The sequence below is a fragment of the Phlebotomus argentipes genome, unplaced genomic scaffold (assembly GCF_947086385.1).
Source record: "Phlebotomus argentipes unplaced genomic scaffold, Phlebotomus argentipes genome assembly contig_2, whole genome shotgun sequence".
NCBI classification, from domain to species: Eukaryota; Metazoa; Arthropoda; class Insecta; order Diptera; family Psychodidae; genus Phlebotomus; species Phlebotomus argentipes.
This window is the reverse complement of record NW_026776162.1, coordinates 3,588,403-3,612,370: the sequence shown is the minus strand read 5'-3', so window position 1 is coordinate 3,612,370 and position 23,968 is coordinate 3,588,403. Positions and strand designations below refer to the sequence as shown.

General features: G+C 42.6%; 3 protein-coding genes across 9 annotated transcripts; 2 read left to right on the top strand and 1 right to left on the bottom strand.

The window, feature by feature from the left end:
- The first annotated feature begins 12 nt into the window (after window positions 1–12).
- LOC132264662 (ATP-binding cassette sub-family C member 4) lies at window positions 13–5,298 on the top strand. 2 transcript variants are annotated; one of them, XM_059764935.1, is made up of 9 exons: window positions 13–155; window positions 368–686; window positions 747–2,430; window positions 2,486–2,701; window positions 3,219–3,409; window positions 3,474–3,573; window positions 3,629–3,983; window positions 4,041–4,962; window positions 5,024–5,298. In XM_059764935.1, the coding sequence occupies exons 2-9, from the start codon at window positions 370–372 to the stop codon at window positions 5,295–5,297; spliced, it is 4,059 nt and encodes a 1,352-aa protein (XP_059620918.1). In that variant the 5' UTR covers window positions 13–155; window positions 368–369; the 3' UTR covers window position 5,298. The 2 variants fall into 2 exon arrangements, with proteins under 2 accessions (XP_059620918.1, XP_059620919.1); XM_059764936.1 differs by having other exon boundaries at window positions 13–214.
- Window positions 5,299–5,506: 208 nt separating this feature from the next.
- Window positions 5,507–7,520, bottom strand: LOC132264664 (transcription initiation factor TFIID subunit 6). 2 transcript variants are annotated; one of them, XM_059764937.1, is made up of 5 exons: window positions 7,502–7,520; window positions 6,114–7,443; window positions 5,865–6,053; window positions 5,691–5,806; window positions 5,507–5,614 (listed from the first exon to the last, which is right to left on the bottom strand). In XM_059764937.1, exons 2-5 carry the CDS (start codon window positions 7,415–7,417, stop codon window positions 5,523–5,525), a joined length of 1,701 nt encoding a protein of 566 aa, XP_059620920.1. In that variant the 5' UTR covers window positions 7,418–7,443; window positions 7,502–7,520; the 3' UTR covers window positions 5,507–5,522. The 2 variants fall into 2 exon arrangements, with proteins under 2 accessions (XP_059620920.1, XP_059620921.1); XM_059764938.1 differs by having other exon boundaries at window positions 5,691–5,803; window positions 6,114–7,512.
- A 90-nt stretch (window positions 7,521–7,610) lies between these two features.
- LOC132265071 (sodium-dependent phosphate transporter 1-B) lies at window positions 7,611–23,901 on the top strand. Of its 5 annotated transcripts, XM_059765526.1 has the most exons (10): window positions 7,611–7,751; window positions 17,332–17,378; window positions 17,461–17,607; window positions 18,635–18,955; window positions 20,352–20,777; window positions 20,838–21,011; window positions 21,087–21,528; window positions 21,590–21,859; window positions 22,191–22,376; window positions 22,475–23,901. In XM_059765526.1, exons 4-10 carry the CDS (start codon window positions 18,763–18,765, stop codon window positions 22,761–22,763), a joined length of 1,980 nt encoding a protein of 659 aa, XP_059621509.1. In that variant the 5' UTR covers window positions 7,611–7,751; window positions 17,332–17,378; window positions 17,461–17,607; window positions 18,635–18,762; the 3' UTR covers window positions 22,764–23,901. The 5 variants fall into 5 exon arrangements, with proteins under 5 accessions (XP_059621509.1, XP_059621508.1, XP_059621510.1 ...); XM_059765525.1 differs by having other exon boundaries at window positions 17,332–17,607; XM_059765527.1 differs by lacking the exon at window positions 7,611–7,751 and adding an exon at window positions 8,320–8,498 and having other exon boundaries at window positions 17,332–17,607.
- Window positions 23,902–23,968: the final 67 nt, after the last annotated feature.

Here is a 23,968-nt window from a genome sequence, read left to right as displayed (position 1 = left end):
GTGTGCATGTTTCCACTCGAGTGAGGCCGCGAAGTTTACGCAGCTGGAGCTCTCGAATGGAGTGGCATTTCTCAGTGGAATAGTGACCAGAAGAGTGTACAGTCCATGCAAGGAGCTCCTCCGTCGTCTCCACAGCAACGTCCCAGAGACAGAGAGTAAGGCAAATCAGTGCGAAAGCCGTGAGAAGCGAGAGAAGTGGAGCCTTGAACTCCATGTGAGAAACTCTGTCCCCAATTCTCCGTTCTTATCTAATTTCCGAGAATTATCTTTTGTGCCTCATTTCTATCACAATTTTCTAGCAATCACGCATTCTCACACGCTAAACGCACTTACTTACAGTGTTTTTGCATATGCATTTCCTCTGCAGGCATGGATTCCTCGAGGAAGCCGGAAAAGTCAAATCCACGTGCCGGAGCCTCAATCCTCTCACAGTTGTTCTTCACCTGGACATTTCCTGTGCTCTTCCAGGCCTCTCGGCAGGGCTTGTCTACTGATGATCTCACAGAGTGCCTGAAGAAGGATCAATCTGAGAAGTTGGGCGACAAGTTAGAACAGGAATGGGAGAAGGAAGTGCAGAGAGCGAATCAGGAACACCGGAAACCCAATTTAAGGTCAGCGATCATCCGAGTGTACTTTTCTCTCTGCATCTTGGATGGATTCTTCATCTTTATCTTCGTTCTGATAAAGTAAGTCTCTCAAAGTGGAATCATATAAGACGAATTCAGATCACCTGTGATTTCTTTTAGATCCTTGCTTCCCGTTGTCTTGGCGCAGTTCCTTCTACAATTCCAACGTTCGCCAACCACGGAATTCCTTGTGGGACTGTCGCCAAGCTCTGATTTCGAGCCACTCAATCGCACTGTCCGAGCCATCGCCCAAAATGCAACAGATAACGCTCTCGGTCCCCCGCCAGAGGCCAATTTCGATGACCTCCCAATGTCCACAAAATCCCAGTGGACGTCCACCGTCTGGAATGATGTGTATTGTTTGGCGGCAGGAGTGGTCAGCCTCACATTCGTGGCCTGTGTGTTTAGCCATCACGCAGATCTGCGCCTCCGAATGCTGGGAGCGCGACTCAGGATTGCCTGCTGCGCCCTGATCTACCGGAAGACCTTGCGAGTGTCCAAGAAGGCTGCCGGACAGACTTCGACCGGATATCTGGTGAATCTTCTCTCCAACGATGTCAGTCGCCTTGACTTTGTCTTCCAATTCATGCACTACGTGTGGATTCTGCCCTTCCAATCAGTCCTGATAAGCTACCTGATCTGGCGACAAGTTGGAGTGGCATCTTTGGTGGGAGTAATTGGTCTACTGCTCAAGACAATCCCAGTGCAAACTGGCCTGAGTCGCCTCTCTGCGATGCTGCGAGTAAAAGTGGCCAAGAGGACAGATCACCGAGTTGGGATCATGAACGAATTGATTCAGGGAATCAAACTGATCAAGACCTACGCCTGGGAGATTCCCTTTCAGGCCATCGTGGCGGAGGCGAGACGAAGGGAGGTCAAGCAGATCCGATGGGCTTCGTACATTCGCGGAATCTACCTCAGCACAATGGTCTTCACAGAGAGATCAACTCTCTTCATCACCATCGCCGCCTGTGTTTATCTCGGATATCCCATCACGGCGGATATTGTCTTCTCCATGGCACAGTTTTTCAACATCCTTCAGCTCACGGCGGCTATCTTCTACCCCTTGGCCTTGTCTATCTGGGCGGAATCTAGCGTGTCAGTGGAAAGGATCGGGGATTATCTGCAATTTGAAGAGCAGGATGAAGTGGTGCCCGGACTGAAGCATAAAGAAGATGCCAAGGATGTGGAACTGGCTATTGAGCTGTCTCAGCTATCAGCCACTTGGGAGAGTGACAAGGCCAAGACTATCCAAGACGTGAGCTTCAGTGTGAAGCCTGGCCAGCTCTGTGCCATCATCGGTCCTGTGGGATCTGGCAAGAGCAGTCTTCTGCAGCTTCTCCTCGGCGAGATGCCCATTCACACGGGCACAGCCACGATAAATGGCACAATTTCCTACGCTTCCCAGGAACCGTGGCTCTTCACGGGCTCCGTGAGGCACAATATTCTCTTCGGACAGCCGTATGATCGGCATCGGTATCAGGAAGTTGTGCGTCACTGTGCTCTTCTCACAGACTTTGAGCAGCTGCCAAACGGCGATCAGACGATGGTGGGCGAGCGCGGAGCCGCTCTGTCTGGCGGCCAGAAGGCCAGAATCAGCCTCGCGCGCTGCGTGTATCGCGAAGCCTCCATCTACCTTCTCGACGACCCACTGAGCGCCGTTGACGCCCACGTGGGACGGCATCTCTTCGACGAAGTCATCGGCCAGAGTGGGTGTTTGGCGCGTGGCAAGAGCACGCGTCTGCTGGTCACTCACCAAGTGCACTATCTCAAATCAGCTGACTGGATCATTATCATTGAGAATGTGAGTGCCTCTTGATTGCCTTGAGCGATGCCGTCATTCCCACTTTCACTTTCAGGGAAGCATTTCACGGCAGGGCACCTATGCAGATCTCTCGAACAGCAATCTGGACTTTGCGAAGCTTCTGCAAAAAGACGAACAGACACAGGAGAAAGTCGGGACTTCAGTGACTCCTTTGGACGTTGATACGGACGATGAAGACATTCCCTTTATCGATGGGTACGTTGGGACGAAGAAGCGCTCAAGTTCGGAGTCTTCAAAGCAAAGCAAAGTGGTGAGTGATGTCACAGATTTTGATGGACAAGAGACACGTGAAGGGCAAATAGACAAATAGATGTAATTGTAATTCATTAAGGTCCAAAATTGCTTTTGTGAAAATTTATTGAATAGTTTTCCACAATTTTTTTTGAGTGATATCTGAAGTTCTATTATTATAATGTTTTTGTGAGAATAATTGCAAATGTAGGTCAAGTATTTTTAAGCCTTGTCTATGAGATTAGCCAAAAATGAGCATTGTTGTTTCGTGGATTAATTTATGTTTCCTTTGATCTCTAGAATTAACTGACGCTTGAGGTAATTTGTGAACCATAATATCTCGGCATTATACTGTGCTCTTTGCACAATCTATTTGGAGTAATTGAAATGCGCGAGCTAAATTCATACAAGCAATTGAGAGCGATATGCTGATGAAGCAAATCAATTGATAACGCGGATAATGTCTAATTGATCTCTGTTGAACCCTATTAAGGGAGTGTAATGTTTCACAGACACGACTATTTTTGTATTTCCAGAGTTCCACTGAACCTGCTTACGAAGATGACAGAGAGGAGAAGGAGGATCAAGCTGAAGGAAGTGTTTCCTTCGACGTGTGGAAGAGATATTTTTACGCTGGAAGCAATTGTTTTGGATTACTTATCTTGCTGTCTGTGTTCGTGTTATCCCAGGTCGTGACAAGTGGCTCGGATTACTTTGTCAACTTCTGGTCAGTTCATCGGACCCTTTATCTCTATTTATAGTATATTCTCATGTATTCCTTCCGTGTACAGGACTCAACAGGAGTTCCTGAGAAGCATGGATCGTGAAACATTGCTGACAACAGAAGAGTGTCTCATCATCTACGGATTGCTGATCCTCGGAGTGATATTTGTAAATCAAATTCTGTGCTGGCAAGGATTTCTTCTAAGGCTTTTTTCGCTTTCAGATGACATCTATTCGTGGTTGGATGTTCTTCAATCTCTGCATGAGAGCCTCTAAACAACTCCATAACAAGATGTTTGGCAGCATTCTGCACTCGGCAATGCTGTTCTTTGATGCGAATCCCTCAGGAAGGATCCTCAATCGCTTCTCAAGGGACATGGGCGCGATAGATGAGATGCTGCCGAAGGCAATGATGGATTCTATTCAAGTTGGCTTGGTGATGATTGGTATTCTAGCCATGGTGAGCATTGTTAATCCCTTCCTGCTCGTTGCTCTTGCCGTGGCAGTTTTCCTCTTCTCAACGGTGCTCAAATTCTACCTGCCGGCTTCTCAGGATCTCAAGCGTCTCGAAGGGATTTGTGAGTGTTAACTTCTTCTTGGCATATTAGAAATTCTTCAAATTATGTCTCTTGCAGGTCGCAGTCCAATCTTCTCGTACGTGTCAGCCAGTCTCGCTGGATTGTCCACAATTCGCTCTTCACGGATACAGAACAGAATCTCCAGTGAATTTGATAGCCTCCAGGACGTCCACAGTGGCGTATGGCAAGTGACTTACTCAACCAACTGTGCTCTCGGTCTCTGGCTAGATTGCATCAGCACAGCCTTTGTGGCAGCTGTGACATTCAGTTTCCTCGCCCTTCACGAGACTTTCAGCGGGAACGTGGGTCTGGCCGTGTCTCAAGCCCTCATTCTCACCGGAATGGTGCAGTACGGAGTCCGTCAGACAACAGAATCCCTGCAGCAAATGACGAGTGTTGAGCGTGTCTTGCACTACACAGATCTGCCGCCAGAGAAGTCTCCAGCCCTCAAGGCACCTGAGAAGTGGCCAACGAATGGGGTCATTGAATTCAAGAGGATGTTCCTCATTTATAATCAATTTGAAGGAGCTGTGCTCAAAAATCTCAACATGACGATCGAAGCTGGATGGAAAGTGGGCATTGTTGGACGAACTGGAGCTGGAAAATCATCTCTGATCAGCGCCTTATTTAGACTATATGAGATTCAGGGAGAGATTTTGATTGATGGCATCGACACGGGGAATATTTCTCTAGATCAATTGCGCTCTTGCATCTCAATTATTCCTCAGGATCCTGTTCTCTTCTCCGCCACAATAAGATACAATCTTGATCCTTTCCACGCCTTCAGCGATGCGGAGATCTATCGTGTGTTGGAGGAAGTTGAACTCAAGCATGTGGCTGAGAATCTTGACTACCTTGTGCTGGAGGGAGGAACCAACTTTAGTGTTGGGCAGAGACAGCTCATCTGCCTGGCCAGAGCTATTCTGCGCAACAATAAGATCCTAGTTTTGGACGAGGCCACAGCCAATGTTGATCCTCAGTGAGTTTTCTGGTGTTTTCTATGAATTAAGAAGAAACTGATGTGAGTTGTTGTATTGCAGGACTGATGCGCTGATACAGAAGACCATCAGGGAGAAGTTCAAGCACTGCACCGTCCTTACTGTGGCCCACAGACTGATCACCGTAATGGATTCCGACCGAATTATTGTGATGGAAGCAGGCGAGGCTCGAGAGTTCGATGTGCCTCACTTGCTTCTGCAGAACGACTATGGACTCCTGCGCGATATGGTGGAGGCGACAGGAGACAGGGAGTCGGAAACGCTCAAGAGAATCGCCTTAGATACTTATCAAATACTGAAAGAGGGTGCTAAATAGTAACTCAGGACAGTTACCTTATCTTCAGAGAGTGCTTAAAACTTATTTTCTAAGACATTTTTGTACCACCAACGTCTCGTTAACCATAGATACTTACTCTTTATACAGTGGATCAAATTTTGCCGCAGAGTGCCTACTTAGATTGTAAGAGACTTAAAAAATTCACCTTACAATGTTGTCAATTGTGTTTATTGTGAAAAAAAAACTGTAAAATACAGGGAATTTCTACTCCAAATGTGACAAATCATCGAGTTCCGGAGGGGCGGGACATTGTGTGACTGTGGAATTGCTGATTGTGAACACCTGAGTGGATTGCACTTGAAGATCAGAGAAGAGAAATCTCAGTTTCAAGCTCAAATCACAATTATTGTCTTAACAGGCTAATTCTTTTACCAGTTTGTGGTGTGTTTGGCCTCTGCGTCACAATCACAATCTTCTGTCCAGGCTGTTGGCCGTCAGACACACCAGACTGCGAGGATTGCCGGGAAATCCCAGGAGTGCCCTGACTGCTGTTGAAGAGAGAACAATGATCAGTTTTGGGATGTTTCCCGCCGCCAAAATACTCACAATCCGCCAATCCTCTGCTGGCTGATGACCTGCGGGATGTGAGGCCTGGAGATAGACGGAGCTATTGGTGTGGTGACAATAGTGACACTATTGTTATTTGGTGGAGTAGTAACGGTGGGCGCTGGCGGAGCACTTCTCGCCTTTACAACTGCCTGATGCAGAGTGGGACCCAAGAAACCATAGTCTCTCCTGCAATGAAACACTCGTTACCACTAAGAAAACTCTTTGAGCAGCTCAATGATCTCTCACTTGTAGTCTTCTACGATGTCCGGAGCATTTCGGATGGTCTTCAGGACAGGAGCACTGACTTTCTGCAGCATAGCTCTAATGTGACCGGCTGCAATCTTGTCAGTATTACTTATGTTGGCTCCCTGGAGATGCTGCTCGATTCTCTCCGAGATGAACTTCAGTCGTGGGATTATAAACACCTTAATGACTTCGCTGCCCAGCTCGGACAAGCCCGCAATGGCGCCGTAGAGCGATGAAAGGTGGGTCTTGTCATTCTGCAGCGCTTGACTGAAGAGTCTCGTGACTCTGGTCTGCAGATTGTTTGTGGAAGTGTTGAAGTTCTTGCAGATCTGAGCCATGAGACGGGCAGCAAAGTCTCTGAGTGCCCAGTGATTGTCCAATTCGGGACGCATGCAGAGCTGTCGAGAGACAATGCACGTGGACACCGAAGGTATCAACTCATGGAGATATTTCTCCAGGTACAGGGACGAATTGTCCAGGAGTGCTTTCACCATTCGCATGAGATAGATAAGGAGGGCCAGGTTGTTCTGCACCACATTCACTTTCACACCTTCAGCAATGAATGTGCACATCCTGGGCAACATCTCATGAAGTCCCGGATCACACGATAGTGACTGAAGAGCCTCTGTGCGCCTCACTTCGTCAGATCCCACACAAGCCTCCGTGATCTCCTTGTAGTAGAGTTGCTGCTCCACGGAGAGCTCGTGAGTGGCCAGTTGCTTCACATGAACTGTCTCCACGTTCTTCAGTTTGTGTGTCTTGCCTGTTGTGGGCTTTCCGGCGGTATCCCTGGCATTGGTCTTCTCGAGTTTCTTAATGGGATTCACAGAGTCCAGTTGTTGATTCTCCTTTGACAGTGGCGGTGGATTCTCAGGCACTGTTGGCTGCACTCCGTCCACGCAGAGCCAGTGAGTCCTCAGAGAGACGTCCAGAGGGATTTTGGGTGGCGGAGCCTGAATAATGTCCACCAAATCGAGTTCCTTCTCCTCGACAAAGTGTAACTCCCGGCCGCCTCCGGACGCGAAGCGGAAAGGCACGGAATCTGAGGAGAAGAACCCATACTGTGGCTCAATGTTGCGCACTTTGAGGGAGTAGTCCACGTCGCCCATCGAGAGCTTTGTCCTCTTGGCGTGGTGCATGAACTTCACGGCATCCTGGACAATCTGCTTCAGCTTGTAAGAAATGTCATCGGCGAGCTCTTTGGCCGCTCCATCCGGCAAAGCTCCGACGCCAATGCTCTCAGCAATAACCTTCATCGACTCCACGGACAGCGTGGTGCCGTACAGCATATCCGGGTCACTCATGTTCGCACCTTTTCACCCTAAAAACGCTAAAAATACACGAGAAATATTATCTGACGCGCCGCGACTCACAAAACTCTCACCCACCACACGAAGTTGGTCGCAGACATATGACGTCATCGATTCATCGATCTGACAGCTCTCATCGATGTCATCGAATCACGCGGTATTGACATGATGCTGTCAGTTTTGCGGCCGATTCGGGGTATATCAACGCTTCGTGCAGCCACAGAATCATCAGTTTGAATTTTCCCGTGATTACAATCATCTCACTCTATTGAAAGTGTTTGGTGTTGTGCGACATCGAGCCATTTCCAACTTAATTCATTGTCAATAAGTAAGTCGCATTATATTCAGCTAAATACCCACTTGCATCCCTCATCTGTACAGCCCCCACTTCTCGCGACCCAGGCGACGTGCGGTGAAATTTGCCAAGTGTGTGTGTTCAGGGCGAAAAAGATTTTATTGATTACTTGTCATGAGTGAATTGCACCATTTTCCACCACAAGGCTGGGCCCGACATATGGTGAAATGAGGATCCTGTGCCATGTCTCATCGGCTCTATGAGCTCCACTTGAGCCTGGCTCAGTCCACTTCCTGCGCCTTCACTCCCACGTGTGTCTCGGGCCAGGCCTCGCGTCCGAGAAACTTCTCTCTGCTGACTGCGCGACAGTTCCGGATCGATAGCGCCAGAATATGGCGACGTGAAAAAAAATTGCTCGCATTTCCCAGGAATTCGAGCAGGAAATCATGTGTTGCTGCAATGACTGACGATGAAAGTGTGCAGCTGCGAATCTGTAAATTTCCCCGGACATTTTATCCTCGACGCTTCCGCTTGATCTAGTGAGTGTCTCAGCGAGTTTATATGGAATAGTCGAGTTGTGTGCATTTATCCAATTGGCCAAATGTTGTCTCCGATTCGCCATAAATCACCCAGCAATTATCGATTCAACGTCGTTATGCAACGAGGATGCATTGAGAAACGTGACCACCCGCGTTTACTGTTCTGACTGCACTTCCCGGCCATAATTTTAGGGCAGAAAGCACACAGGGATAGTGAGAAAGTTTATTGCAGAGCATTCCGGTGAGTGCCAAGAAGAAACCGCACTCTCAGCAGGAGAGTCTTTTACGGTGGACGAAATTGTCATACAATGGACAGGCAATTAAGCATTGTGAATGGCAAGCAGCTGCTCATGAGCCATTGAGCGGAAGCGAGGAGTCGAACAGCGGGAGAGTGAGGAGGAGAGATGCTTGGGAAAGCCAGAAAGATTTGAGAGACACACACCTTGAGGAATCAGCGACAAGGACACTTTTGTCCTCCTTTGATACACTTTTTCTCAATGCAATTTGAGGTGTTGAACTCAAAATCATGGGATCTCTCTCTCTACATTGGTCACACATTTTATTTATATACCTCCTATATACAATTCGGGCGCACATACAACTGTGTAGTCACACTTTTCCTGACGTTCTTGGGCTCAACACTTTTGCACGAAACATACCCCAAAAATAGCCCAAGAATCTCTAACACACACTCTCAACATCTCTCGCTCTCTTTTCCTTGCGATCGTCTCCCGCGAAAATTCATCAATCTTCCCCCTCACCGCAAGCCTTGCCGCGAGCGCGGTTCAACTGTTGACAAGCGCTGATAAGGGAGATGCAAAAAATCGTTTCTCACTAAGTGCTCGCATGAGATAAGAGTGGCCAAAAGGAAAAGAAATCCCCACCGATTCGACCACCCGTGAGTGGACAGTATTTCGGCTGAAAGGCCCCATATATTCGCATGCCAATTGAATAAATTACCATAAACATCGCGTGATCACCACGGCCAATATATATTCATTCAATTTTAAAAGTCCACCTCGCGATAAAAGTGTCGCGTAAGAAACTTCGCGCGAACTGTGCAAATCAAATCGCGCTCTGCTCAAATTTCCCCTTCATGGACTCTTCGGTGTGTGCTGGAATCGACAAAAGCGTGGCGCCTCTTGCACAAAAGTTTCCATTCGGATGCTGCGGGAATGAGTCATGAAGAGTGCTGTTTCATTACGAGTAAATTACATGGAAGCCAAAGGTGTAAACCTAATCTCCGATAATTTGATGAGTGATCTTCTTGGCCAAGTGTGAGTCTGGCGATTTCAGTCAAATATTGAGCACTTTGGCAAAGTTCTCATTGGGAAATTAGCCAAATGAGGATATTAAGACATGAGAAGCGTGTCCAAAATATCAAACAATGCATGACAATTTGCGACTAAAAAGCATGGTCAGCACTTTAGGAAGAAGAAACCACAAGAACAATGGATTCGAACTCGAGACCGAGCGGCAAAAACTAATTAGAATCCAACATGTCATCATTGACACTTTTGAAGTATTTCACAGACAGAGAAGATCAAGCCGTGTAATCCGATTAAAATTCATACAAGACACCACAGACCGAAACCTAAGCCTTCGAACTGACTTTGCAACTTTGTAGAGATGATAGTGAAAGTGCCGTAAATCTTCCGTGTGTGAGAATCCCGAAATACACACTGGGCGACAAAGGGTGGTCAGGAGTGTTCTTGAGAGTCCGCCCAAGCGGATATTTGTGCCTTCGGCATTGCACACAAAAGAGAAATCACTATGTAAATTAATGTTCTAGTTGTCCACATTTCACAATAAATTCTTACTGTTGCAAAACGCCATCAAGATGTGGGGACACACACAAGGAGTAGCAATAAGAGTGGCACTTTATGAATAATATCAAGATATATAGGGAGTTAATTAAACAATCAAATTGAAAGTCAATTATCTTTTGTGGTTTTACGACGCATTTTCTTATTGCACTACTGAAGCTCTAGAGGTACAATTTATATATCTAGAATTTAATCACAACTTCCTCTCATTTGTATAAAATGTCATTAACAAAATGCTTAATCGAGTTTGAATGTTGAAATTATGAGAATTTATAATTGGACAGCTAACAACGGGACAATTAATCTGTCTTTTGCTTAACACTTTGCATTACTCATGGCATTCCAGCCGAACCTAATCATGTTTATTGCATCTCAGAGAACAGTCTAACCAAAGATGCTTCCGGTTAGAATCCAATGTGTGGGAATTGGAAAAGGGCATATTGGGCGATAAACTCTGGTACTTTATACTTTGGTATTTGGGAATATGTGAGTTTCACTTCCCTCACTTTTTGTGCCTAACATTTGGCAGCGACGAGAACATGAGATATAAATTATATAGGCTCAACGAAAACGAGAGTAGAACGTCTGAAAGGGCGGGCAACAAAACTGCTGTCTATACTGCTTATCTTCCTCTTGTGTCTCTCCTTTTGCTGCCACTTCAATAATGCTACAATTCTTTTACAATTCTCCAGTTGGTTTACTTTTTCGACATATGTTTAATTCTTTGCCTAAACTCGCTCGGAAAAACCCATGAGATTTGATCGAATTTTGAATGGATGCTCAAGAATATTCCTAAACATATTTTCACATGAATGTTTTGCTTAGTTTCCAAACTTTGTTTTCGTCAGCAGTTTGTGTGCGGTTTTCCATTCTTCCTTCTGAGAAATTTCTGACTATCTCTGACGTCTTTGTAGAAGCTAAATGGTCCCTTGACATCCTTCACGAGGGGTAAAAAAGTGATGCGACAAGCGAGTAAACATTTGCTGAAAATGGATTTATCATGGCATCATTGTGAAATTTATGCAATATAAGAATCACTCGCGAGACACGCTGTGTGTCAATGTACAAGAGCAACAAATAGAGATTTCTGCTGGCGTCATGGGACTTCTCACAGCCGTTTTTTTGCTCGTCTGTCTTCAATTTTCACTCTATAATGCGATAGAGTGTGTTCTCCAAGTTAAAATAGACCAGCAATGGAATTTTTAACTTGTCTCAATGCTGGAAGGCGCCAAATACAGGTTTTCGTATGCCTTCTGGTTTTGATTCCCCCTCACCCATCAATTACATCGTCATCGGCGTGTTTCCCATTGCAAGAACACATTCTGTACCACACTCTGCACAACCGTCTTCTGCGCCATTCATAAAAATCCATGTAGTAGAGAGATGACATTGCTGTGTACAAAATCACCTCTGCAGACATGTCATAGGCACACATTTCCGCAGATGGAATGTGTGGCAAAAAGTGCGAAGCATGTGGGTAAATTTTAATTTGCGTATTTCCCCCCAAAGCAAGATGATTGACTGGACATGTCGGCTGGACCGCGAGAGAATAATAAAAAATTGATATCGGATTGGGTGGAGAAGAAGAAAACCCACAAAACATGACTGTTGGTGATGCGTAAATATGCAAATAAGGCGCACTTCTCATTAGGACCCGAGCACAACAGGTGGGGTTGCCATGGCTGTTATTCTCCTTCTTGGCGCGTCTTGCTGAATTGGAAACTGCGAGAGCGCGAGGGTGGGGGATCGCGTTGATGATGGGAATAACCGCAGAAATACGTTAATACTTTTTTTCGTCTGTGTGGAAATATACAACCTGTTACATGGGCTGCGACGTTGATAAGGGGCCGCCAAATGAAAAGGCTTTAAATTGAAAGGAATCCCCCGAGATGAGCATCATTTGTGGATCAACTCTCAAGCGAGCATCAGCGCGCGATTATTCGTCAGCAAATTTTCAACACTCATAATAATACAATTCTTTTTCTAATTTGTGAATTTATTGAAGTGAAGGAAAATTTAATCTGTTTGTGAAGCATGGTAAGCACTGCTCGTTTTCTTTCTCGTGTGAAAAATCAATGGAAATTCCCTGGGAAATTCAATTCGATTTTATGACCCTTGACTTCTTCTTGTGCGGTTCAGTTCAGGACGTGCGAGTGTAGAGGAAATAATTTCCGTTTATTGTGGTTTCTTTGTGTCATAAAAAATAGGAAGAAAATCTTATTGTGCCGGCTTTTGCTTAGCAACTTGCGATGAAGCTTTTTCACTGTTTAATATATATACTTTTGATATTGTTGGTAGCAAAATTTACACGATATTGTTGCACAAATATTTAAATATTTGATAAAAATTTTCACAATGTTTATACGAAAACGTGATGACGGAATTTCCCAAGAAATGCTGACTCTACACATGCCTATTGAGTTTAATAAAAATTCAGACCGGAGATTTCCAACGATTTATCAAAGAATGCAAAATCGCGAGCGCGCGCGTTTTCATAAATCAGTAAGGAAAAATTATTGGTATATTATGTGGAATTGAGCATACAAGAGATTCTGATTAAAATAATTCCATATGTAATCCCGTTGAGATTGATGAATTGTGAAGGTTGTGAATATTTTTCCATATGGAAAATTCCTGTACGGCATCCAGCAACACGTTGAGAAGCATAAGAAACACTGCAATAGTGAATATTTTATGAAATTGGAAAAGAATATTTCAACATTGTTCGGGAATGAGTGTTTCCTAGTGACAAATTAAACACATTTCTCGACACTCCACCTCTTTCTATGACCTCGTTTCCATTTCTTTCTGCTCTCATGCCACAAATAGGTGATATTAAAGTGTGTTTATATGATTTTTCGTACTCAAGGAAGTTCAGATGATATCTGCCAGAGCGATAGTCCTTCAAGACACTCTTCCAACTCATGCAAGAGCACATCGCAGATTTATTGTGAAATAATTTAATTAACTCCAATGATGCGATATTTGGTGTGCAATTTAGAGGGAGTTGGGCAATAGTGCTGCCCATTTACAATTTTAGAATGTTGGACTGCCACTTGTGCAATTAATCGTTCAATTTATCTCGTTTCATGGGGACAAATTTCAAGAAGTGATTGAATTTAGTAGCCTTGCTCACTGTCTCACATTTTATTTGCGCAAATGAGTTTTGTGAGCATTTGTCAACGAGTAAATTATTATTTTACACTTTTACACAAAGTGTCACTGTGAATTCGCTCAATGTTTTTGTTGTATTTTCCTCAACTCCCATTAAGTCTGATCATTGCCTATTTCATCATGAAAGGAATAGAGCTTCAAAAGTAGTTGGTTTTCTATAATGACAACATCCGGTTTTCTTTCTATGTCCTCGCGGTTGGGAAAAAAAACACAGTAATCCGCAGTTTTTCCTCGCTGAATCTATTTTTGCGAAATGTTCTCACTTTCTGTTTGTGTATCAACAAGAAGTCAATCATAATAAATGAAAATACTACATGGAATATCAAAACACACATCCCATGGGGACGATGTGTGTAATAAATTATAAATATTGTAGGAAAATTCTCAATTTGCAAGTCTTTCCTGCTGCTTTATGGCGGTGTATTTATTCTCTGGCAATCTTCCTCTCTTTTTAAATATATAGAACAGACGCTCTTCTGATAATTTGTGTTCCTCGTGTAATATTTATATGTAAATAAGAGAGACAGTGAGAATGTTTGGCAATGAGTTGATTGTGAGTTGAACTTGAGAAGACATAATCGGAAGTAATTTTGATATATTCCATGGATTTTTTCTGCATTAACCCTTGAGCTGTTTTACTAATATTTCGACCTCTAATCAGTGTCTAATCAGAATATGATTTGTACTTCTCCAGTGCGCAATTACCGCGCCAAGTCACATTTAGTGCGTTCCACCTTTTTATTAATCCGGGCTCCAGCACACATGATATGATTTGCTTTTTCCCCTCAGTTGTTTATATACTGGCCCAAGGGAATTAAGCCATCTCTCGATTGACATGGGATATCTGTCTCTCCGATTATATTTCAATATTTATAACCACAGGGCTGTGAGGGAATCAGTTTTCGCTGACGTGAGAGCTGTGGCATAACGAAAAAAACAACAACTGGCGTAGAGATCTTTCTTATTCATAAATGTGCATTCAATCTGCAATTATTGATAACCTCATGTGTTTCAAGTTCAAACACACGCTGCAATTTTCAGTTCAATTTTAATCTCTTCTTTGATTCACTAACAAACATGCTCTTAGCAAATTGAATATTCCATTAGGATTTCTGGCTGTTTCGTGGGGACTCTTAAGATTCATGGCTAAGCTGAAAAATATACAATTCAAAGTGAAGCGCTTTGTCAGTTGCAGATCAGAGTCCATGTTAAAACACCAAATTATCTCACAGATCATTTAAGATGTTACCAACGAGAGAGCTGGGGCGAGTCGAGGGGGTGTAGTTATTTTTAGACATGATGATAATCTTTAACTCATGCAAGGTTATAAAATTCGCTTGACAAAATTTTCATACTCGAGATAAAAAAAAAGTTGGCAGAAGGTGTGCGTTACCTAAAGACAGGGAGAGATTGGAGTGCAGTTGACGGTAATCAAATAAATTCACGGTGCTAGCAGAAATGTGATAAAGATGATGAGAACATTTCCAGTGATAATGAAATTACACCTAAGTCACTGCTATTCACATGACGCCAATCGTTGTTGAGTAAAAATACGCTCAGTGATAAGACAGGAAAAGTGAATCAGTGATTTTTATATCACGCACTCGAAATTCTAAGAGTGTGGCTGTAAAAATATAATCTTTTATAGATGGAATAAAGGGGGTGTGTCATTATGCATAACCACAGCAATAGTGACAAAATGTGGATTAAGAGCAGCAATTTAGCATGATTGGCGAGCTAAGTTTAAGCGTGACGCGAGGAGTACATTGTGCTCGGTCGAAATCACTTGCCTGTAGAATGATTAATGAGCAAACAATAGTGTGAGGATTCCTGAGTTGATGCTTTGGCTTTTGGTGCACATGATAAAAAAGAGTCAGTCATGCCGTTGTTCACGTGAATGAAATGGCCGATTTAATTACTTGATAAATTTTTATTTAGACGACAAAGGTGGAGTTTGGCACCAATTTGACATGGTCGGACGGGCAAAAAACCGTGAAATGTCTTAAAAACTGATGGTCTCATGAATTTTTGCGAATTCGTGTGTAGGATGTCTTCTCGTCTGTTGAGAAGTGGAGGAAGGAATTAAGAGAGAGAGGGAGAGGAAAAAAAGTTACAGTGGAAATGGCTCTTTTTTGTTAATCTGCTTTGCAAATGACATTACCGCCAGTGCCACACACAATTTCGTGCGCACATTCGAACTTTGATAGTGATATCACTGAGTACACATTAATATCAGTAGCAAAAATCAATGAATTTGTCAAATAGCTGATTTGTCATGCTTAAAGTTTAATTTTCAATCAATTAGCAGAGCAAGAAACATTTCATCGAGCAGTTGTTGTAAATTTTGCGCCTAGTTTCGTACTTTCGTGTCATTGAATAAGCGAGATTATTGACTTTTTCTGCCTGGCACCCTTATCAAATTTCCAGAAATAGACGCGGTTGGCATTTTTCGTGGGCAGTTGAGAAAAGAAAATTGATTTCAAGTTGAGAAAATGTGTCACAAATTGCACTTTGAGTTGTGTGAAAGTCACAATTAACCTTCACGCGAGAGGAGAGTGTGATATTTTTTCGAGTGACTTTCCACCACATTTCCTGCGATATTTCACTTAACAATATTGTTCCCCAGTTAATTGTGAAAAAATATATGTGTGAAGAGATTGTGAAAGCACATGGTCAAAAGATGACATTTCGCTTCTCGCCACAATCGTCATTTTCTCAGAATCCATCTTCTTCCAATACGCTCACAATATGTATAACACTCGATATATAGTGATAAAATGAAGTCTATTTCACAATATGATTCTCCAGATTGTGACAATTGGAAGTGTACACTCTGTTCCATTGTAAACGCGACAAGCATGTGTTGCGCCAAGAATGGGACACCGAAAATTGACATCAGCGAAGGAAAATATTCTGAATTTCTGCGAATAGACACCCACGCAAGATGGGGGAGAATTTCGATGGAACTCATCCATTGACTGCTTGTTTTGATCTTTTCACCCGAAATCATGCGAATATATATGGTCTATGTTCCAATTAAAAATAATTGCTGTAGCATTGGACGAAAATGTGAGCTGAAGAATGCAAAGAAAGCGAATATACAAGGTAGAATGGGGCACTTAGAATATTTAGCATTCACTCCATATCACGGTGTCTGTTCGTGTTGTTACATTGTGTTTGAGAGTGTGAAAAAAAAACCGCGGAGTCACGTGTATTTCGTGCTTTATTATAACTTTTACGTCAGCCACGGAGCAGAAGTTGCGTCAGGCACGTTTTGGCGGTGTGGCTCTCTCGTGGCTATCAACTTCTCTACACGATGAGCAATTTTGTGCTGAGTGTCTCTGAGACGGTCCCCAATTTCTTCCCCATTCAAGTGTGTCATTAGATCTCACAACCACATGAGACCCATGAGACTCACTCCATGGCCGAGTGCTGGAGTGTGTGCGATTGTGTTGGGCAATTTCGGGCTCGTGGACGAAATACGCGCTCTGCTGATAACAATGCTGGAATCAGTACAGCGCCAGAGAGAGAGAGAATGTCATGCGAAATGTATTCTATCTGAATGTCAATGACGCCTGGGGTATTTTGCTGCTGTGGATTTAGCTTTAGTGGGAAAAAATGTATGAATCATTGACCAAATGGATGGATAGGTGCGACTCTTCCAAAGTCCATTGCGGCGCGAAGATAGGCGGCTCTTTAGACTTATTAATAACTGACATGATTTGCGTAAAAAAACCACAAGTTTAATGCTCCATTCACGCCATGGAGAGATGAGTTGTTCACTCTCTTTTTCTCAGAATCCGCCAAAAGTTATTCCATGTGGAATATTTTTAATTTCGAAAATGTGTCTTTTTTCCCCAACCCAGTCAAAAATATGAAATATGACATGAAGCGGCCAGTTGAATGGCATTAAATATTAAATCAGTGCTCCGTGTGTAATTATTAAAAAGCCTGATGGTGCTGCGGAGGAAGTCTATTTCCAGCACATGAGGGACTCTTTGCTGACCCAAATTATCCTGCTGAATGAAATACCATAATACTAATAGCGCTCTTCCTCTTGCTTTCTCTTTTCAGACATGAGTACCTACAGTGAAGAAAATCGTCAACATCCCGTGCCTAAGGTGCGGCCTATACAGAATCATCTTTGACGCCTCATCAGTAATAGAACACAAAAAGTCAAAATAACCAATTGTAAAATTGCAGAAACTATCAAGCAGAACAACCTAACAACCATACGATTGTGTTTCTTTTACGTAAAACAAAATATCATCTGTACTTAATTATCAAAAAAAACAAACAGTGTAAAAGAAACTCCAAATCTGCAAATCAACAGTTCTACCAGCATCAGCAGTAAGAAATTTAATTCGAGATCAGACAAGAATCCTTTCTATAATCCTTTTCCTCCAAAGTAACCTACTTTGAAGAATTTCCTGAATTTGCATAGAATTTTTTTCGTGTATTTGTAGAAGAGAAAAAGTGTTTCAATCTCATTCATTTCAGTGAGAAAGAAACGTTTTTTGTGTACTTGCTCTGATTGATTGTTTGCCATTTTATCGATTGAGTACTTTACATTTAGCCTTGTAGTATTTTTTTCTAACTTAATTACACATTATATTATTTAGATAGAGAGAGAATAAGTGAAAAAGACACACATTGACGTCGGAGCGTGTGTGCCATTTTCCTTATTTGGCAAAAGTATCTCAATTTCCGAATTTTTGAAGGAAAATATCTCATTTTTTACACGACAAAAATACAAGAAAATCTTAATTTATTAATTTATTGATAAATTAGGGTACAAGTGACCCACTTTAGATCAGTTTAGAGGGGAGAGAATTTTTCTAGGAAAAAAAAATCTAAGAATGGCTGTCTATTCAAAACACTACATACCTGACATCATTAGGTTAAAACGCTAAAAATGTTTGTCTAGAAACCTCTAGAGGTGTGATATATTTTTGTTCTTAATTTTTTTAGCGTCAAGAAAATAGTAGATTTCTCAACCACTATTTTCCGATTTTCTAAGTTGACATAAAAAAACGTGAAGTTGTAATTAATCTATCCAGTTTTTTCCCATTGTTGTCAAGAATTGTATAATTTTTCTTTCCAAACACTTCAGTCAATTTGGTCCAAATATAACAAAAAAAAAGATTTTCTTGTGGAGGCAGAATTTGTATTTCTTCAACTTACGTAGAGTGTTGTAAAAGAGGCATTAGATTTATTTGTACAACTACTACAGCTGTCATTTGAGAAAGAAAAAGAGAGAGAGAAACTCAAGTATTTGATCCATTAGCAATTTTCCTATTATCCTTCCACAATCCAACAACTTGTCCTGAAAAAAGCAAACATCCAACAACAAAAGCCTTCTGATTCTCAACCATAGTGCAGAAGACTACGGCACAAGACCACACAAGCTAAGAGACAGAAAAAAGAGACTCTTAAGAGAAGAATATCCCGAAAAAAGAGGGAGAGTCGCATTAAAAAAGAAAGGAGTAAATCAGAGAAGCAAACATGGAACCACTGAGTGTGGCATTGCTGTGGCTGGTCATCGTGGGCTTCGTGATTGCCTTTGTCCTGGCATTTGGAATTGGCGCCAATGATGTTGCGAACTCGTTTGGCACCAGCGTTGGATCCAAAGTTCTGACCCTCCGTCAGGCCTGCTGGCTGGCAACAGTGTGCGAAATTTCGGGCGCAGTTCTAATTGGTAAATATACACACACACACATTATATCTCTTTCAAATTGTGAACAAACAATTATTAAAGCAATATTGCTTATCAATAACCGACACTTGCGGCGCGCGAAATGGCACAAAAGTGGCGAGTGAGGCACATTTTGGCAAGATCATTGATCAATAAACATGTGGCACTGAAAATACTGTTCAGTGACACATAAATTTATTTATACAGCACATTATTTCATTGATTGATGATCTCAGAGAGATGCAATTGATTAAACTTCTTTCCCAACGCATCGCGCTTCAACTCAATTCAATCAATTGATTCACTCTGGCATTTTGTGGTTCAAGCCATACAGAGAAGAAAAAAAAATCCAATTCGCGTTTTTCCCCTTTTGTCACATCAATTCATCATCTCCGCTGCACCGTTAAATTGCTATCAATTTAAATATTTTCGCGTGTTTGCTGTGTGCAAAATAAATCAGACTTTTTTACTGCCTAAATTAAAAATAAAGCTCGTGGAATTTTAAAAATAAGATCTCACCACGAAAACATCTCGAAAAATATTCGCTGATACTTCGAATTAAATAATTTATAAGCTCAATATTTTCAAGCAGACTTTATGTGGACAGTGCGCAGATATTGCAATCAATCTTGATTTGTGAGAAATGGAATTTTATTTAAAAAAAAAAAAAAGTGTGCAAGCGAGCGCCACGGGGAATGGGAGCTTTCTCAATGGTATTCTTTACCGGATTTCACATGCAATACTCGCATAATATTTTATAAATACAGCAAGTTGAATAGAGCTGTGCATTTTGCCCCCGTCAATGCCAAGGCGAGTCATCGATACATATATCAACATCGCTGGGCTATGGCGCATTTTTCCCTCAAAGCTCACTCACTCGCTCAAGCATAGAAAATGCAAGTTATTGCAACATTTTCACTGTCACACAGTTAACTTATATGTGTACATAATGCACTATGTACACAAAATGATGAGGGTGTTTCTAAATGGATTGGTAGCAGAGTAAATTAAATGATTGTTCTACTATCTCAATTATGCGCATAAATATACAATTGTGCTGCCAATACGACTGCACGGGCTGCAAATTGGAATTATACCTCATCACAGCATGAGTGTCTCTCGTGCTGTCTCATTTAGACCACTTTTCGTGTTATATAATGCCGTGTTTGACTGAATATAAAAATAAAATTCCTCTCAAATTGACGGTGATGATGATGATGACGAGAGGGTTGCGAGTGCACGCTACACTTAAGAAAATACTATTTGTAAGCATTTTCAATGCTTTTTGCACTCGGAAAATTGTATAGAGAGAAGAAATGCCGGGAAAGTGTCCTCGTTGAAGGTTGAAATATTGCAGAATGCTGAAATCATGTTATTTATTATCTTGTCTCTCTTGTAGGCTACAAGGTGTCTGACACGGTGAGGAAAGGCATTCTCGACGTGACCATGTACGAGGGTGCGGAGAAGGAGCTGATGTTTGGATGCGTCGCTGCACTGACGAGCAGTGCTGTGTGGCTCCTTGTGGCAACATTCCTTAAACTCCCCATTTCCGGGACTCACAGCATCGTGGGATCGACAATTGGCTTCAGTTTGGTGGCACGCGGCTTTCAAGGTATCAACTGGGCAACATTGGGCACCATTGTTGCTTCCTGGTTTGTGTCGCCCGTGCTGAGTGGTCTGGTTAGTACGAGTCTCTTCTGGTTCATGCGCAAGTTCATTATCACCGTGGAGAATCCACTGAGAGCTGGCCTCTTGGCGCTTCCAATCTTCTACGGACTCACTATCTTCGTCAATGTCTTCAGTATCGTGCACGATGGGCCCAAATGTAAATCAATCTCAATGATGAATCCTCATGCAATTTGACTAATATATTATATATTTGCAGTGCTGTACATGGACAACATCCCCACATGGTTGGCTGTTGTTGCGAGTATTGCTGTGGGACTCCTTGTGGCCGTGATCGTGCAAGTGTTTCTCGTTCCACTTCAGCGTCGTCGCATTCTGGGCATCCCGAAACCATCAAAGAAGCCCGTCACTTTCACCTTTGGCGATTCAGATGGTAAATATCTAACTAAATCTCTTCTATCTCTCTCTTCGCCGCTTTGGCACCACTATCAATTAATTCGTTCCGCAGACAAGAAGAAATTCACCATGCGTTTTTCTGTCCCCACAACAATAGCTGAATCCTCACCGGGTGGCAGTCCGAAGCGCGGCAAACGCCCACTGTATCTCGTGTGTGATGGCAAGCAATTGCCCGCCATCACAGAGACCACAGAGCTCGTTTCCCTCACGAATGGCGGCTGCTCACCACAGCCCAAGATCTTCTCTGACGCCAATCTGAGCAAGCACTGCGACCTCAATGGCTTCTCGAAGGGGACAGCCAATGGCAACTACAAGATCGATCCCAGTATCATTAAGCGAGCGGAGAATCTGCTGGGAAAGACCAGCTTGGACAACACGGATCTCACCATCACCAGTCTCAACTACATTGATGAGTACCAGAACGGCCTGTCCAAGAGCCCGCCCACGACAAATGCGATCAAGGAGCAGGAAATGGTTGATCTGTCACCTCAAAAGTGAGTCATTTTCACAGTTGTGACTCGAACTGTGTCACTAAAGTCACTGTAATCATTGCAGGAAAGACTATCTTGAGGTTGAAGGCGTTAAAGTTGATCCCACGAAGAAGGATCTGAGCACAGTGGAGAGCGGAGGAAGCCTCGATCATATGATTTCCACCACAATCTCACCCAATTCAAGTCGAGTCCCTCTGATTGCTGGCGGCGCCAATGCCGAAGAAGGTGGACCAATCAAGGCGAATGAGCCAAAGGACGTCTCTCAGCTATTCTCGTACCTTCAAGTTCTCACGGCCACATTCGGAAGTTTTGCCCACGGAGGAAATGACGTGAGGTATGGCGCATCTCTTATTGTCTGTTATCATAAATATTTTCCTTTCCATCTAATCAATGTACCTTGAAGCTTCGCGTGTGTGTTCTTGAGTAAACATGAAACAGTTTTGCGACGCATTTAAATGTCATTTTCCACCCCATAGTTACTCAATTGATCCAAATTCATTCAGTTCACTTGATTGCACGGTTAGTTGCATTTTGGATACGACTTGATTGACGGTCAAAGAGAATATGTAGGGCAGGTGAAATGGGATGATGAGGACTGAGGGGGAGGATTAGTGTGTAAATATCATTGGGCATGCTAATGTATTCTAATTTCCTTGTCGTTTTAGCAATGCCATTGGACCCCTCATTGGCCTCTATTTGATCTACAAGGATGGCTCAGCACTGCAGCACTCCGAAACGCCCCTCTGGCTTCTCGTCTATGGTGGCGTGGGCATTGCTGCGGGATTGTGGATTTGGGGACGTCGTGTTATTCAGACCGTTGGAAATGATTTGACTAAAATCACGCCGACAACGTAAGTTTCATTTTTATGCTGACAATTTGGCGCAAAGAGCTAATTGAATTTGGTGAGGAGAGAAAGATAAATAAAAAGAATGCTTCTCTCACCTTTAGGGGCTTCACCATTGAAATTGGAGCCGCCCTGACGGTGCTGCTGGCGAGCAAGATTGGCCTTCCCATCTCCACGACACACTGCAAAGTGGGTTCTGTGGTGTTTGTCGGCTATGCCAACACGTCCAACTCGTGCCGAACACCCACAGCGGATGATGAGGGCGCAGCCAGGGAGAAGGCGGTGGACTGGAGTCTGTTCCGGAACATCGTGTACGCCTGGGTGATCACCGTTCCCATTGCCGCTGCCCTCAGTGCTGGCCTTATGTTTCTGCTCGTGACGACATTGCTGTGAAGTGGCGGAGGCGCAGAGAGATGAGCTGAGCTGACATTTCAATCGTCTAATGAGCGCGCAGGAGAGAGAATGAGAACTAATGATATTTAACTTAATGCCTATTAAGCGCAAAAACAATTACTTAAAAACTTTGTTTTCGAAGATAGTCATCCGCAGTTTGTGTGGATGTCTCACAATATACTTTAGATGGATTGAGAGTGCAGGGGAGATAGAGAGTATCGGCAGCAGAGCGCGGCATTTGTTCGACAAGAAGCAAAAGACAAGAACGATGCAGCATCAAATGGTTTCTTTCAATTTTTATACTTAATCTATTAACACGTAAAGAAAATATTTGTTTATTGTACAATTAAGACCACTTAATTTAATCGCTGTGCGAAACATTTTGAGACAGTAAATAAATTAAAAAAAAAAAAGTTTTGTGTTAGAAAAATTACAAAAATGAATGTGAGCTGAAATTTTGCCAATTCTAACACACATGCATTTTAGAACGCTCCGTCGTAGTTAGACATTTTTTCTTTGATCAAGGATAAGATAGTGCTTATCAATCATTTTTTCTTTCACATATTATCCCAGTGGTAGAAGTGAATTTAAATTAATCTTCAAAATGAAGAATTTCTGTAGTGACGCTAAAAGTGATATATAAATTCGTATTGAACAAACAAACTAAAATTGAAGCAAAAAAGAAAACCTCTCTCACGAAAGACAGAATTTTAAGTGAAATTGAAAGGAAGAAAAAAAATTGTTGCTGATTAATTTCTCTGTCTTTCTCATGATTCGCGTACGATTTGTTTTCTACTCTAAGGATTCCTCTATGTTGATGCCTATAATACTTTGTCATATATAGAAAAAAAAAGAATAAAATGATACTGTAGTAGAGTATACAAGAAAAACAATGTAGTGAGTGAAGAAAAAAGAATGCATCAATGCTCTTGAGAAGTAATAAAAAAGAATACATTTTACAAGGAATTACCATCAAATTGAATGTTGACAGAGTCTACAATATATTTTTATATGTCTCTAATTCCTCATTGAAAAAAAACATCCAAACAATTTCTTAAATAATTTCCCCCGACAAGAGAAGAAAGTAGAACACATCTACAAAAAAGATCCTTTCAAAAATAAAACAATTACAACTGAACACATTGTTTATGCTCTTTTCCCACTGTAGAAATTGACGCAATTTCCCAACTTAGCTTGACCAAGGA